This window comes from Sinocyclocheilus anshuiensis, unplaced genomic scaffold (genome assembly GCF_001515605.1).
Source record: "Sinocyclocheilus anshuiensis isolate Anshui unplaced genomic scaffold, SAMN03320099.WGS_v1.1 scaffold1389, whole genome shotgun sequence".
Lineage (NCBI taxonomy): Eukaryota > Metazoa > Chordata > Actinopteri > Cypriniformes > Cyprinidae > Sinocyclocheilus > Sinocyclocheilus anshuiensis.
In genome coordinates, this window is record NW_015552672.1 from 96,056 (window position 1) to 111,823 (window position 15,768).

General features: G+C 40.1%; 1 protein-coding gene across 2 annotated transcripts in view; it reads right to left on the reverse strand.

Annotated features, from left to right (window-relative positions):
* LOC107667436 (rap1 GTPase-activating protein 2-like) overlaps positions 1–11,033 on the reverse strand; it is a 52,634-nt gene extending 41,601 nt beyond the window's left edge. For both annotated transcript variants that reach the window (XM_016459108.1, XM_016459107.1), the window contains exons 1-2: positions 10,794–11,033; positions 6,739–6,774 (exon numbers count right to left, since the gene is read on the reverse strand). In XM_016459108.1, coding sequence (XP_016314594.1) covers positions 6,739–6,774; positions 10,794–10,837 — 80 coding nt within the window. In that variant the 5' untranslated portion in view covers positions 10,838–11,033. The remainder of the gene's footprint in view (positions 1–6,738; positions 6,775–10,793) is intronic.
* Between the last annotated feature and the right edge of the window lie 4,735 nt (positions 11,034–15,768).

The following is a 15,768-nucleotide window of genomic DNA, read 5'->3' on the forward strand; positions in this document are numbered from 1 at the left end:
TTTTTGTATTCTGTTCTAGAACCACAACCTTTTTCTATCAGTAAAAGTTTAAATGAGATTCTGGAGTCTGGGGTGAATTCTTCAAGTTAGATGTCAAAACAGTTCTGACCGACTGTCTGCAGGGGTTCGAATCCACCCGAATCAGTGCTAAAATTTAAACCTCATTTACACACATACTGATTTTAATCTGTTACTGTCATTAGCCTAATGGCCTCCAGCAGAAATGAGCTTCAATCTTAATAGGGCCATGTGAAACTGAGGTGAAGAGGAAATAAAACTTAACTAGATCACAATCACACATACAATGTTTATATATGCTTGCAAATATACCCTCCATTTGTTCCAAACCTGTATGAGTTGATGGAAGCCATTGACTTCCATAGTATATGGAAGAAAAAAAATACTATGGAAGTCAATGGCTACCGTCAACTGTTTGGTTACCAACTTTCTTCAAAATATCTTCTTTACAGAAGAAAGAAATTCATACAGATGATGAACATACAGGATGAGTAAATGATGACAGAATTTTCATTTTTGGGCGAACTATCCCTTTAAGTGTAATTTCTTTCTTTTTCTAAAAAATTTAACACTTTAGTGTTATTAATAGACTATCTATAATACATTATAGAGATACAGATAAGCAATAGATATATAGCTAAGTAATAAAAGGAAAAAGGAAATATTTTAGGGAAAACACTGGGAAAAAAGCGAAAACAGTATAAAACTTTTAAAATTATATTTTATATTAACATATTTATATTATAAATAAATATATATTGTGATTTGTGTTTTATTTTCCAGTGTTGTCCTCAGAATATTTCTATTTCATTATTTTTATTATTATTAAATAATAAATAAAAAGTAAACCATATAAAAATAGCAAACAAATAAAGAAACTGCATTACTAAAAATTGTATTCTCAAATGCATGCCATCAAAACAAGCGATTATCTTGAGCAACTTTTTAAATCGTGCAAAAAAACTACACTGTCAGATTCCAGAGTAACATGCTACATTGTCTATTCCTCATGGCTAGAGCGAGGAAGCTGTTCCTGGATTGGATTTGCAGAGCAGGGAGAACCAGAGCGTGTGACAAGCTTTACGGTGAGTAACGGATTATACTTTCAGCACTGGAAACTGCGCTGAATGACACCCAAAGAAACAGCAGCACTGAGCTACTTACTGAAACTGTCAGCTTATGTAATACTTCTATAATCCTTGCATTGACTTGCATTGAATACTTCCTAACCTCCTCTTGGGGAATCAAAGCAAAGCCACAACATAGAAACATAATTTATACAGTGCTTTACATTAACTTTTCGGAATTTTACAATCATAATCTGAATGTACCACATAATACCACATAGATTCTATTCATCTATACAGCACAAAACAAGAGTTTGCTCCTACACAAAAATATGAGAAGCACTGCTTTTATGTATTATGTTCATCTAGTCAGTGTTATAAAGACTTAATGTTGCTGAACTAATAAGAAATACCATATGGAAACTTCAAAATACATCAAAATGCATCAAAATCCCTCACAAACAAAGATTCTAAATGAAAGTCAAAGGGGAGGCAAACTCACCAGAGTCTCCGAGGCATGTTGAAGGTAATGTGCAGGTCTCTTCTAGTTAATGAGTCTCTAGTTCTCACCAACAGTTGAAATAACAGTCAGAACGAGAAGCACACACTGGATGCCGATTGCACAACCACACTCTTAGGGTTTAGATGCTCCGCAAGTACAAAGCAGTACACTTTATCATGAGCGAGGGGCGGGTGGGGGGGGGGGGGGGTGAAATCCTCCCAGACACCCTAGTAGCATTTTGAGGTCACACACACACACACACACACACACACAGAGACAGACAGAGATATATCAGCAGGTTTAGGGAAGAAGGCAATAAATGGACTGATGCAACATACATTACACAAACCATCGTGAGCTTCTGAATAAATTATAGGCATCAAAGGTTGAATATCTAACATATTTTGATATTTAATATGTCACTCGAGACAATAAATCATGAGCAAAACTAATATCAGGACACATAGACACAGTAACACACATTGCTACACCAAAATCTCCTATCAGAGAGCAGCTCTGACACATCTGTCATGCACGTCAAGCGGTCTCAGACTTACTTCATGTGTCAAATACACTTACGTGTGTCTGTATTAATATAACATGACTGACAGGCACGTCAAAAAGGTTCAAAAATAGGCATTCCAACATTGAAAAGATGAGACAGTTTATTTTAGACTTATTTATTGTAATTAACCACAGTGTGTATTAAAGAATTGTGAATAGTCTACCTTTATGATGCATTATATATACATAATTCAAAGAAAGGCAAAAAGATAAAATATTTTGGGGACAAGACATGGGAAAAAAACAAAATATAATAAAAACAATAATAAAATAATGATAAAATAAAAATAATGATGATGATGATAATAACAACAACATTATATTATTATATTGTTATTGCATATTTACATATTATTATTTATAATAATAATAATAATAATAAGATTATTATTATTATATTTATCCAAAATTGTATTTTTTTCTTTTCTTTTTTGTATTTTGAAGGATTTTTATTTACTGTAATATTGTAAAACAACAACAACAATAATAATTATGATGATATTATTATTGTAAATAACAATTTAAATATACAAAGTATTAAACAAATACAAAAAATAAGCTTTATTAAAAATGTTATTCTCAAATGCATTCCATTAAAACAATAAGACATGACTGACAGCACTATCAGCATGGTGGTTCAAAAATACACAGATCGTCCCTTTAAGACATGCTTAAGGTGGTAAAAGCAACACTCTAATGATACTGACACTGCATGTGACCTTCACTTGTTGCCACGCATGTTACAATTCACTTGTCTAAGTCGCTGCAAATCAAAGAAAATGTAGCAAATGGCATGTAAATAACTAGCTGATATCACACTCTGTTTAAAACCCATTAAACAACGCCTCAGCAAACACACAGCAAACAAGTCCTGTTTTGGACTGTTCACTCATGGCTTTGGTGTTTTGTGTTGGTTTTTTAAGAGCAATACATACTGGTTTTCTTGTTAGCTTAGCACACTTTAATGCCACTCGCATACATGTAAACACAAACAGGCAAGTGCATGTGGTCTGCATTGTGCAGGCACAAACTTCCCCATCTTGCCAGGTTTGATGTGTGAAACATATGTGTGTGTATGCAAAAACGCACTCATCCACGCCCTTCTAAGCAGGACTGAACAGTGGGTGATTGGTTAGATGTGGAGATCCCACCTGCTACCTCTCCACCTGTTTGCTAGCATGATCCATCACATTAGATTGTAAACAGAAATGTTCGAACTGGGTCTCAAAGTCATCAGCATCGCTGAAAAGACCAGAATCTGACAGAAAACCATCTCATATTTCCAGTGGTGGTCCTTTGCGTGGGATTCTCATGCACAAGGCCTCTTAATTAGCTTCCTTAAAGACCTCCGCAGTCAACCAGTTTCACTGGGAACGCATGTTGGCCGATCACAGTCAAATTCAATGCTATATTACATTTAGCTTACATCTGCAAGTTGCTTTGGATAAACTTTCATGTTAATCCAAGTGTTACTTGCCATTTCTTTGTAATTATTTGTGAAATTTACAAGCAATTTCAATTAGTGAATTTTTTAAGTGAAAATCTGTAGCAATGTTGGCAAGTCCATGCTTTTCCTGTGGAATTGGGCTACTTTTATACTGTATATAAAGTTCCCCGAGGGAACGAGACGCTGCGTCGAGATTCGCTTTGAGAACGCCCTTGCGTGACCGCGTTCTGAAGCACGTGTCAAATCAGTCCAATGGAGCAGCGAGACGTCACGAGCAAGGTGACGTAAGCACCAGAAAGCATAAAAGCGCATCCGGCAGAGCGCAAACCAGCTTCGATGAAGTAGCGCCTGCAGGGATCGTGGGCAGGGAGGAACACAGCGTTTGTACTGCCTTTCGCTCGCCATAGACTTTCTCATCGTTTTATATATATATGAGTGCTTGTGCGGACAGACAACAGTAAATAGACAGACACATACACAGAGTGCTACTGAAGAGCAGAAGCTGGTTTGCGCTCTGCCGGATGCGCTTTTATGCTTTCTGGTGCTTACGTCACCTCGCTCGTGACGTCTCGCTGCTCCATTGGACTGATTTGACACGTGCTTCAGAACGCGGTCACGCAAGGGCGTTCCCAAAGCGAATCTCGACGCAGCTCGAGTTCCTGAAGGGGAACTGAATATCAGTGTATCCCTAATTTGACTAAATCTGCATAAACTTGTATAAACTGAACATTCTTTGAAATTAAGCAATATTGACTTGTTGCCATTTTTCTTCAATAATGTGTTGATGGTCTGATTTTCGTAGTCATTAATGATCTGATTCTTTCGATGATCATAATCACTAATTATAAACATTAAAAGTTTTATTTACATTTTCCCTCCATTCTAGCCATTGCAACAGGTTACAGTAAAACATACTAAAATTACCGTCATGACGTTGCAGCAATTTGTGTCATTCTTCATTATATTTTAAAAATGACTCCTTTAGGGTTTGCTAATTTAAATAAATTATATAATACCAGATGGTCTACACATACACGGTCTACAGACATTAAGGACCCTAGTATTCACCTTGCCAGTGGGATTTCTAAAAATAGATATGTGGTCTACACCATCCTTCAAACACTTATAAACACAATGGAAATATTAATGACCCTGGCCTTTCATCAATTCAGCTCAAAGCAAACCATGAATTGGCCCTGTGAAGGCCCGATATCAGGCAGAGCCGGATCATTTCCATGTGTATAATCTGCAGTCACGACCCTATTCAGGGTCATGCAGTGACACATGCAAGCAGAGCGCCGCTCCTTTCCACTCTGATGCTCCAAGCACTTTACCAAACCACTTCATCAGAGCCTTTCAGGACCTTAAAGCCCTATTTGTTTGTGTATGTGTGCGAGGATAATGCTGGAGTTGCATGTGAATGAGTGGATGGATGGCAAGCAGGTGGAGGACAAATCTGAACATTTTGCAAGACAGACCAGATTAACCCTTTAATGCCGTAACCAATGAAGATCCAGCATAACTCTTACTGGGGCAAATGGACCCTGCATGACACAGCTATGTGGGAGACGAGAATCAAAGTATTTTACATTGCCAATGGAGGATGGACAAATTTTTGGATGAAAACTCAATGTTAAATTGAACTAAATGTGTGTTAAAGTGAAAATCAGGTTAATTACAACAGCATAAAAGGGTTAAAAGTAAGGTTTTGAATATTTATTCTAATATTGATTATTTACTTTTTATATTGATTGTGATTCATCTTAAAATATGATATTGGGCCACAATTTGATACAACTTGATTAGATCAGTGGTTATAGGCTTTTTTGACTCATAATAACCATAATATATAACTTTAATACATTATTAACAGAAACTTGGAGCATTGATACAGGCTAGTTAATTAAGTTTTAATAACTGTGTTTTACAATAAAAACAATAAATATTGAGTTTTTTTTACCATTTTAATTAACTTAGAAAGTTAATTAATAATATAAATAATTGATATTAATTATAATGTAAACATTAGTTACTGTCACAATCATATGGGCTCTGTTCCACCTTAGTTTGTTGTCATGGTTTCTGATTTGGGTTCATCATGTTCAGGTGTGTCTTCTTTATTATCCTTGTTTGGTCTGTATTTAAGTTACTGTCAGTTCAGTTTGATTTTGTCGGGTCTCGTCAATGTTACGTGTGTCGCCAGCCTTCCCTCAGTTTGGAATTGCTTTAAGTGGATTTATTAAAGACTACTTATCTTCATCTTTGTCTTTGTCTTTGTGTGTGTTTATCAACACAGTTCCGTGACAGATACATTAATAATATATTAATTTGTATAGTTAAAGTCATCCTGCGGCCACCTTGGAAGTTTGCTAAAGCCCCAAAAATATGCTGAAGACATAAATGCACCTGGAGATAAATCAATACATCAGGCTTTACATCAAATATGAATTTTGGAATAGAGATTAGGGTACATTTATTATTTATCCATTAAAAAAGGGTAATTTCAAATCAACCAACTAATACAAACTGATTTTAAGTAGAATTATAATAATTAAAAAAAAAGCCTATAATAATAATATAATATTTTCTTCAAATCAAGGCAGTCACAGTCCAAACAGTTCAAATGACTCTGCTAAATTGGATCTTTGTGATGAATGAACCGAAAAGACTCATGAATCAGTCTAACGAGCCAGTTAATTATTAACATTTGAATTAAAGTCTGATTCACTCACTGCTCATCTTTGGTAATCTTTTGGACTTAAAAAAAGAACCAATAACTAGTACTTTATGATGGTGGTTCACAAATGTGATAAGAGACATCTAAGGAAATTAATGGGTCAGCTAGTGAAAAAAAAAAAAAATGTTGATCTAAATCCTAAAAGAAGCCAGAAAGCTTATTATATGTCTACTGATAGACAAAATGCTAAACACCACATACAGATGATGCTTTTTTTCGCACAGGAACTAAGCATTTTGGTCACGCAAACCTATACATACAGCACTGCCTGCAGTTTTCTTCTGAGCAACAGGCCTCTCATTTACCTCTTTTCATGAAGCATGTAGATAAGAGGATACAGACTGTCAGTTTTTTTTGGGAGATGGAGAGGAGAGAGGGGGTCTGCGGTGCAGACAGTACTCACCGAGCTCGAAGGGCACTAATGGTAGACTTGTCAACCCTGCATTTGAAGAGTAAAGACAAGAAAGCCTTTAGGATCAAGGAACAAACGTAGATGGCTGTAATTTGCTTGGTTCGACCCATCAGCTGAACTGGCAGGACAAAAGGACATTTCTGTAATGTATCATCCCTGTATGATTTTGTTGTCGACACGGCTAGGTGAGCTTAATGCCCAATTAATGCAGACATACAAGAAAGGTCACCCATCAGCACTGACTACCCACAATATCATATCAAAACATATTAGGGTTGACTCTGACTGTGTGGAAGGGTGTGGCCGTTTATTTTTACTCAGCTTGTTTTTGATATTTCACACATTTCTGTGTCACACAGAGTTTCCAGAGTTTCCTTTTATCAGCAGAGTGACGTCATAGCATTATATCAGGACTTTTCATCTTTAAAGAATTTTTTGATCCACATCCTTTTATCAAGTTGCATGAGCATGGTGTTTTTCTGGTGCTGTGAAGCAGAGCAGACAATCCATAATCTCACTGTCCACCACAGTGAGGGAGCTTTCAGAGCTTAATAGTGTAAAAATCAGATTAAATGTGGTGTAAGTGTACCTCACACACAGGGTACTCGGTATGAAGTCAGCATCTCATATGATTGATTTGTGTGTGTGTGTGTGTGTGTGTGACAATCTGTATGTGTGAGGTGACTGTTGAGGTGTCACTATTAAAAGCATGGTGTGATGGTGACTGGGTGTGGTGGGGATGTGGGTAATTCTGAGAGAGGAAGGGTGTGGATATGTGTGTGTGTTTGTGTGTACATGAGAGAATTTCCCACAGCAAAAAGTTGACACAGGCCCCCATATGCAGTTCTTATTTGTTTGCAATATTAAGTACAGAATTAGTACAGTATATGAAATATATTCTTTTACAAATAATACATAGGGGGCGGCACAGTGGTAACACTAGTACCTCTTTTTATGCAAATTTTGGGATATGCTGGATGGAAACACCAAGATGCACTTAAATTCTAAAAATGCACATAAAAATCTTTTGCGCTCAACTTAATTTGTTTATCCGATAAGAAGACATGCACACGAACCATGACTGAAACAAATTTACCGAATAAATTCCTTGATTCGCAACAATAAAACTCACGTGACTTTGCCTCAACAGATCATGTGACTGGATAACTGGACTAACAAGCAGATCAATCTCATCACACAACATCTCAAATGTTATTTCAATCAATCTGAAATGCCTGAGCCAAAGTTTGTCATCAAAATGATTTGGAAGAAACACCTCCCAGAACTCTCACATGATTGCATTACCAAACATCAAACAAATCTTAACACAAAATAACATGACTGTGTTTATTGCGTTTCATCTGCTCTCTGAGGAGCAAGTAATTTATTACATAAAGACCCAACGTGGCTTCTCCTATTGCAGCAACTTCCATTTTTCTTAGTAATATTTGGTGCCAGGACGTTACGTTTTTGTTCTCTTCAACTCTTGAAATGTTTTATGTGATATACTAATTTTACGCATAAGTTAAATTCACAACTTTGGATGGAAACATAGCTAGTTGCCTCAGCATGACATCTTAAACTTAACACAAAACTTAAACCTAACCTTCAGCCTAACACTAAGGCTACTGTAACCCTTAGGCTAAGGCTAAACAAACCTAAATCTTAGCCTAATGCCAAAACCTAATTATAGGCCTAAACCTAACTAAAAACTAAAACCTAATTCTCAGCCTCAGCCTCATGATGGTAATTTTAGTATGTTCTCATCTCAGATAAAATCTAACCTTTAGTCAAATGCAAAGCCTAAATATAATCTGCATCTTAATTTTAAGGTTAAAAACTCTCAGCCTAATGTTAAAGCTAAAATAATCTTACCTTCAACCTAACTCTCAGCTCATCACTAAGCCTAAACTTAACCATCAGCCAAACGCTAAGGCTCAATAAGGCCAATCCTCAGCCTAATGTTAAACTGAACACACAAGTCACGTCCTAATTCTATGCTAAAACCTAACTATCAACCTAATGCTAAGCTTAAATCTAAGAGTATACCCTCAGGCTAACGCTAAGGACAAACAAACCTAACCCTTACCCCAATGCTAAAACAAAACCCAATTATCAGCCTAACACCAAGCTGAAATCTAACTTTAAGGCCTGGTTTCACAGACAGGGCTTAGGCAAAACCAAGATTAGGCCATAGTTCAATTAGGACATGCAAGTAATTTTTTATACACATGCCTTAGAAAAAAAACATTACTGGTGTGCATCTTGAGACAAAACAAGGGCACTGACATATTTTAAGATCAATCAGTGCATGTTTCTTTCAGTTGCAACAGCTCAGACTTACATTTTAGTCTGGGACTAGGCTTAAGCCTTGTCTGTGAAACCGGAGGCAAGTCTAATAAAAAGCCTATATCTAACCTTCAGCCTAATTTTAAGGATAAAACTAACTGTCTGCCTAATGTTAAACCTCACCTTCAGCCTAACACAAAGCCCAAATTTATCAATTGGGTCAGTGCTAAGGCTAAACAAACCCAATCCTCAGCCAAACGCTAAGCCAAAACCTAACCATCGACCTATCATAAACCCTAAACCTAAATCTAAGTGTAGACCCAAGCCTAAATCTAAGAACTAAAGCACTCTTGTGCAATTTCCAGGCAAATTCTGAATGTTGTCACACTCTATTGAACATATCAAACCACAAAAATGGCCAAATGGCATTAAAAACGGTTAAAAATAGACGTGTGAGAGAGAAAGTAAAACAAGAGTGCTGAAAGCTGTAAAAGCCTCAGTCGAAAGCTGAAACTGTAGCATCATAAATAAAGCATTCATTCGCTTTGACCCCTCATAACCGTCGCCTTCATATTCAGTTTCCGTGTGGTGACACACACACACAATTCAAAATATCATGCATAACAGCATGCAATGATAAACACTCACCTACAAAACAAAATCACAAATCCACACTCGACCTATTCAACCCCACACTTACCCAACATGAGATCAAAGTTTCAAGAGGGAAGCAAAAAAGGAAATGTGAAATGCTCTCAAGCAGGACAGTGGTGAGAAATCACGCTAATGTGCACTCTAATACAACTGCGATCACTTTTAAATGATTTGACATTGTGGAAAATATTCAGCATCTCAGTCAGAGCATCATATATAAACTTATCTGTACTGTATTTTTTGTCCAAACAATGAAAGTTTTGGACCCCATTGTCTTTCATTATATGGACAAAACAAAGAAGAGACAACAAAACACATTAAATGAGCAACATTTTCAGTTAAATTCATTAATAATAATTTGCTTATTAGTGTTAGTAAGTCTACAAGAGATTGACACATTGGTGAAGATTGGCTCTGTCTCAAAGTGTTTCTGGAAATAAGAGGAAATTGTGAATGCATATGAAAAAAAGATCCAATATTGGATTTATTACATTACCGCATTTGTTATCACAAAGCTGTGATAACAGACTTGAAATAAACAAAAAGAGCTTGTAAACAGTAAGACAATATCAATATCTTCTTCCTATTTTTCATACAGAAAATATATTTGCTACAAACTTAAAAAATGTCCCCATCATATTCCACTCTGGCGCTATCTGAGAAATTGTCTTGGTTTATACATGGAATTCAGACTAATAGGTCTCTGTAGCAACTTTTGCAAAGTCCTGGCCTATACGAGTGAGCAAAGAAAAAACGACACTTGAACTTGAACAACGGGCAGACCCAGATGACTAGATGCCTTTTGATTCATTTGCATGCTACTATTACCATCAACTCTTATGACACTCCTAATATCTTCTCACTTAGATGTCACACAGAACTATTTTAAATCAATATTCTGATATTCCCCACTGTAAATCGAGACACATTCAGCTTAAAAATCAATGCAAAGCCATCATTGGAGAGTGCAAATGAATGCAGATTAAAAAGAGCACATGCAAGCATGCTGACAACCATAAATAAACACCGGCAAGCACATCACAGGGCACCTGGCAGACATTTCCATAGCTGACAGCTGATGCTGTTCCACAAGAGCAACGTACCATCCAAATCCACCGAAGGATACGCTCCTCTTCCTCCTCAGCATGGTCCCTCTTTATTCACCTCTAACTCCAATTCGTCTTCCTCTGTCTCTCTTGTATCGTCCCTCTGTGCTCGTGTTTCAATATCTCACAATCACTCTTTCTGCTTCCTCACTCTCTCGTGTACATCTATGAAATGATTTCATTCTCCACCCTCTTTCTCACCCTTTGTGCATGTGTATGACAGTTTGGGGTTCTCGCACCTGCTATGTCACTCACTCTCACTTCAGCGCACAACTCCACACGCTAAGAGTAGAAGAGAGGGTGGAGGAGGAAGAGAGGAGGGGCTGAACACAGTATTTTTTTTAATTTTTTTAAAATCTCATTCTCTCTAGTACCGAGACCCTCTGGGCCTTCTGTGTGCTGGCATATAAAATATGAGATATTGCTGCCTGATAAGTGAAAGTGATTTAAAAAATAATATTCAATTCAATTGAAGTTTATTTGTATAGCGCTTTTCACAATACAAATCGTTGCAAAGCAACTTTACAGCAAATTAAGTTTCTACAATATTTAGTGGTAGCTTATCAGTGGTGACTGTCAGTTAATGTACATATGGCAGAAATGTACGGAAAAATCAATTAAAGACTTAATCAAACAGACGATGAACACTATTAACAGCAATTATTATATGATGCAATCAAACGTATAGCAAAATGTGGTAGTTCTGTATGTTGTTTCAGGGTTGGCATCTTCTGAGGTCCTCTGAGGGGTTGGCATCATCTAAAATCATATGGCATCATTTAAAAATAATACAGTAGAACCATACCACAATTTCTTGCCTTTTAATATGTTAGCTTCAGCATTTTCATGCCTGCAACCCAGCAAACTTAACCATTATTTTTACCTAAATTAATATTAGGATAATGGAACTCATAAAGAAGGATGCATTAGGATTTATGGATAACATAAGATAAACCCTGCATGAATTTCGAGAAATCTGTTTTGCATTTGTTCTCACAGTACAACATTATCATAAAAAGACTGGCAGTGATGTGTGGTTCTAAACTGTGCCCATTGTGAAAGCAGTAATTGTGCCTAGATTTACTAACAAGAACTGCATTACTAATAAAATTATATTAGCGCCCCCTTCTGGCAAGATTAATTTAGACCATCGATTCTTCCAGTTCACTGAAACACCCAGCCACCGAAAAGTTGAGACTTTCAAAGGTCATCAGAAAACGACAGGCTTCTACTTAATTTAGGTAAACATAAATCTATCCCTTATGAGCCCCCCCACCCCCCAAAAAAAACAAATGGCATTCTGAAAATAATTTAATTATAAGACATTTCGAGAATATATGCATTTTATTCTATTGCCGTTCATTACTTGTGTCTTTAAAATGGATCACAAAAATACTTCGTAGATGTGTAGGTCCGATGGAAACAAGAAAATAAACGTAATTCCGCTGCGAGCAGGGTTCGAACCTGCGCGGGGAGACCCCATTGGATTTCAAGTCCAACGCCTTGACCACTCTACGCAGAACAGGGCAAAAGGGACTGCTATGGGTGGGGGAAAAGAAAAAATGAGAAAAAAAACAAGGGGGAAAGGGGAAATGAGGAGAAAAATAAAGGGAAAGTGCAAGGAATAAGGGAAAAAAAGGGGACAATTAATTGAAACAAACTGAATTGAAAGACTATTTTTTTTAACAGTTTTTCACCTTTTCTCTTATTTTAACTAACAAATTACAGAAAAGCGATTGTTAGGACTTGTGTTAGGAATTAGTTCGGAAGTGTTAGGACTTATTTAGAATGCGTTAGGAATTGTAACAAATCGTTAGGAATGGTTAGGCTGTCCGATCGCAGCTTGCCCCTACGCCTCAACCGTATGGTATAAAACCTTTATGTTATCGTAATTTGATCATACTTTACGGATTCGCTCGATCCTTTCTGATGGGGATCGGCCAGGGCGGCGCCACCAGCAGCTCTGTTAGGTCCGGGATAACACCAGTGGCAATATCTTGACTGGAGGAAACGCATACAGCCTGGCTGCCGACCAATGCGATGTCAGAGCGTCCCCTTCCAGCCGGGAGTGAGACAGGGAGAAGAACAGCAGGCAGTGCGCATTCTCGCTCGTGGCGAACAGATCAACCTCCGCTCTCCTGTAGCAGGCCCAAATCATCCGAACCGACTTGGGGTGCAACCTCCACTCTCCTTGAGGAATCCCTTTCCTCGAAAGCATGTCCGCCCCGCGGTTCAGGACACCGGGTATGTGCGCTGCTTTGATGGAGAGAAAGTGACGGTCCGCCCATAGCAGGAGATTCGCCGCCTGCTTGTACAGAGCCCTGGAGCGTACGCCTCCTTGGTGATTTATGTACGAGACCACAGACATGTTGTTGGTGCGAATCAGTACATGCCGCTGTTCCAGCTGCGGCCGAAAATCCTTTAGAGCTAAGAACACTACTTCCAGCTCCAAGCGGTTTATGTGCCACCGCCTCTGAGGTTCTGACCACTGCCCTGAAGCCGGCATGCCCTCGCACATTGCTCCCCAGCTGCGAGTCGATGCATCCGCTGTGACCACAACGCGCGATGTCACCAAGCCCAGGGGAACCCCCCGGCTGAAGAGATCTGGGTTGTGCCACGGCTTCAGAGCTTCGATGCAGTCGTGGGAGACCGCGATGCGCAAACGGCCCGAAGCCCACGCCGTCCAAGGGACTCGAAATTTCAGCCATAACTGCAGCGGGCGCATGTGTAGTAAGCCCAGATGACATACCGCTGAAGCAGACGCCATGAGTCCCAGCAGCCTCTAAAATTCTTTCAAGTGAACAGAGCTACCCAGTCTGAAATGGCGCAGGTAAGACAAAATGGCCACCGAGCGCTCCCGAGAGAGGCGGGCTCGCATCTCCACTGAGTCGAAGCACACTCCCAGATACGTTATAGACTGACTCGGGGCGAGAATGCTCTTCTGCATGTTGACACATAGCCCTAGGGACTCCAAGTGACGAAGCAGCGTGTCTATATGGCTGACTAGCGTGTCCCGGGACTGAGCTAAAATCAGCCAATCGTCCAAATAGTTGAGAATGCGCATTCCGCTCGCTCTGAGAGGCACTTTTTCAAAGTGCGTGGGGCCAAAGCCAGCCAGAACGGGAGAACAGAGTATTAGTACGCTGTGCCCTCGAAAGCAAACCTCAGAAAGCGTCTGTGATGCGGTGCTAACTGAATGTGAAAGTACGCGTCCTTTAAGTCCACGGACACAAACCAGTCCCCGGGGCGAATTTGCACCAGGATCTGTTTCAGCGTTATCATCCTGAATGGATGCTTGCAAAGCGCTCTGTTGATAGGCCTGAGCTCTAGAATCGGGCGGAGTCCCCCATCTCTTTTGGGTACCACGAAATAGCAGCTGTAAAACACACTCTCCAGCTCGCTCGGAGGGACTCTCTCTATCGCTCCTTTTTCGAGCAGACTGCATACCTCTTGTCTCAGAACCAGGGCATTTCGAGGCAATGTTAGAGACTGCACCACGCCATTGAAACGGGGTGGTCTGCGTCTGAATTGAAGGGTATACCCACGCTCTATCACACCGAGTAGCCAGCGCGAGATTCCCGGAATAACTTCCCACGAGCTCAGGAACTGACATAGCGGCTTGGTCGTTGGAAGCGCCGGCGAGTACTGCGCGACTATAACCTGTGTGGGCGGCGGCTCTGCACTGCTTTGAGTTGGGAAGAGCCAGGTGCCGATGAGGATCTGGATCTGGCCGTCTGCTGACTCATGGCTTTGGCGCGCTTTTGAGCCTCCGCGAAGCGCTCAATAATGGACTCCACGGCGTCACCGAAGAGGCCGGAGGGAGTCACCGGAGCATTCAGCAGGCACTTTACGGTCAGCATCCTTGAGGTCCGCCAGGTTTAACCATAGGTGCCTCTGAAGGATGACCAGAAAACCCATGGCCTTACCCACGGCCTGGGCCGCTCGCTTCGTCGCCATCAGCGTGAAGTCCGTCGCCACATGCAGATCCTTAATGGCCGCCGCCGCCGTGAGGGCTCTGCCCTCCGCCGCCTGCAGGAGCTTCACCTGAAAAACTTGCAGCACCACCATGGCGTGCAGTGCAGAAGCCGCCTCGCCATCAGACGCATATACTTTATTGGCGAGGTGGGCGGTGGTCCTGCACGGCTTTGAGGGGAGGCTGATGTCCGAGCCTAGGGTCTTGGCTGTTGCAGGACACAGGTGCGCAGCGACGGTCTCCTCGACGGGGGGAGAGCGCACATACGTGGGAAAAGATGGCCTGTGTGGCAGAGAGGACGCGCACTGATTGGGGCGCAGACCATGTTGTCACCAGCTGCTCATGTACGTCAGGGAAGAAGGGGACCGACGCCCTCGAGTCAGCTTTCCGGGTGGACCTGAAGTACTAGGAGTTGAGCTTACTCCTGGCAGGCTCCTCTGGAGGACTCCAGGTAAGCTCCAACTCCTGGAGAGCCTTTGACAGAACCCTCATGAGCTCCTCCTGGAGGTCTGGGGTCCCCATGCTGTCCGGCTGATCAGACTCCGATCCCGCCCAATCCGGCGGCTCTATTGGTCCCGCGCAGATCTTGCAGTCTTATCACTCAGCATACCCAGTTAAAAAAAAAGTCACCGCTCACCACACATATATATATATAAACATGGGCGACATTCGACTCGAGTCGGGGGGGGTGCAAGGATTTATATTTTATATATATATATATATATATATATATATATAAATAAATGAAATAAATAAAAACAAAATATTTTTTTCGGATTTAAGCATCAAAACAATGCCCTACCGTATTGCAACGCATCAAAGCAGTCAATCCAACACAGTCAAGAATAATTTTTAGTAAACTGTGGACTAGCTTTGGCACTTCCTGTTGACTTGAATGGTGATGCTTCCAGTTTGTCAGTTGATGGCCTTTCATTTTTAACCAAAAATGTGCACGCTGCTTTTCTGATGTTCACTGAAGTTTTCCGTGTCTTTTTCCCG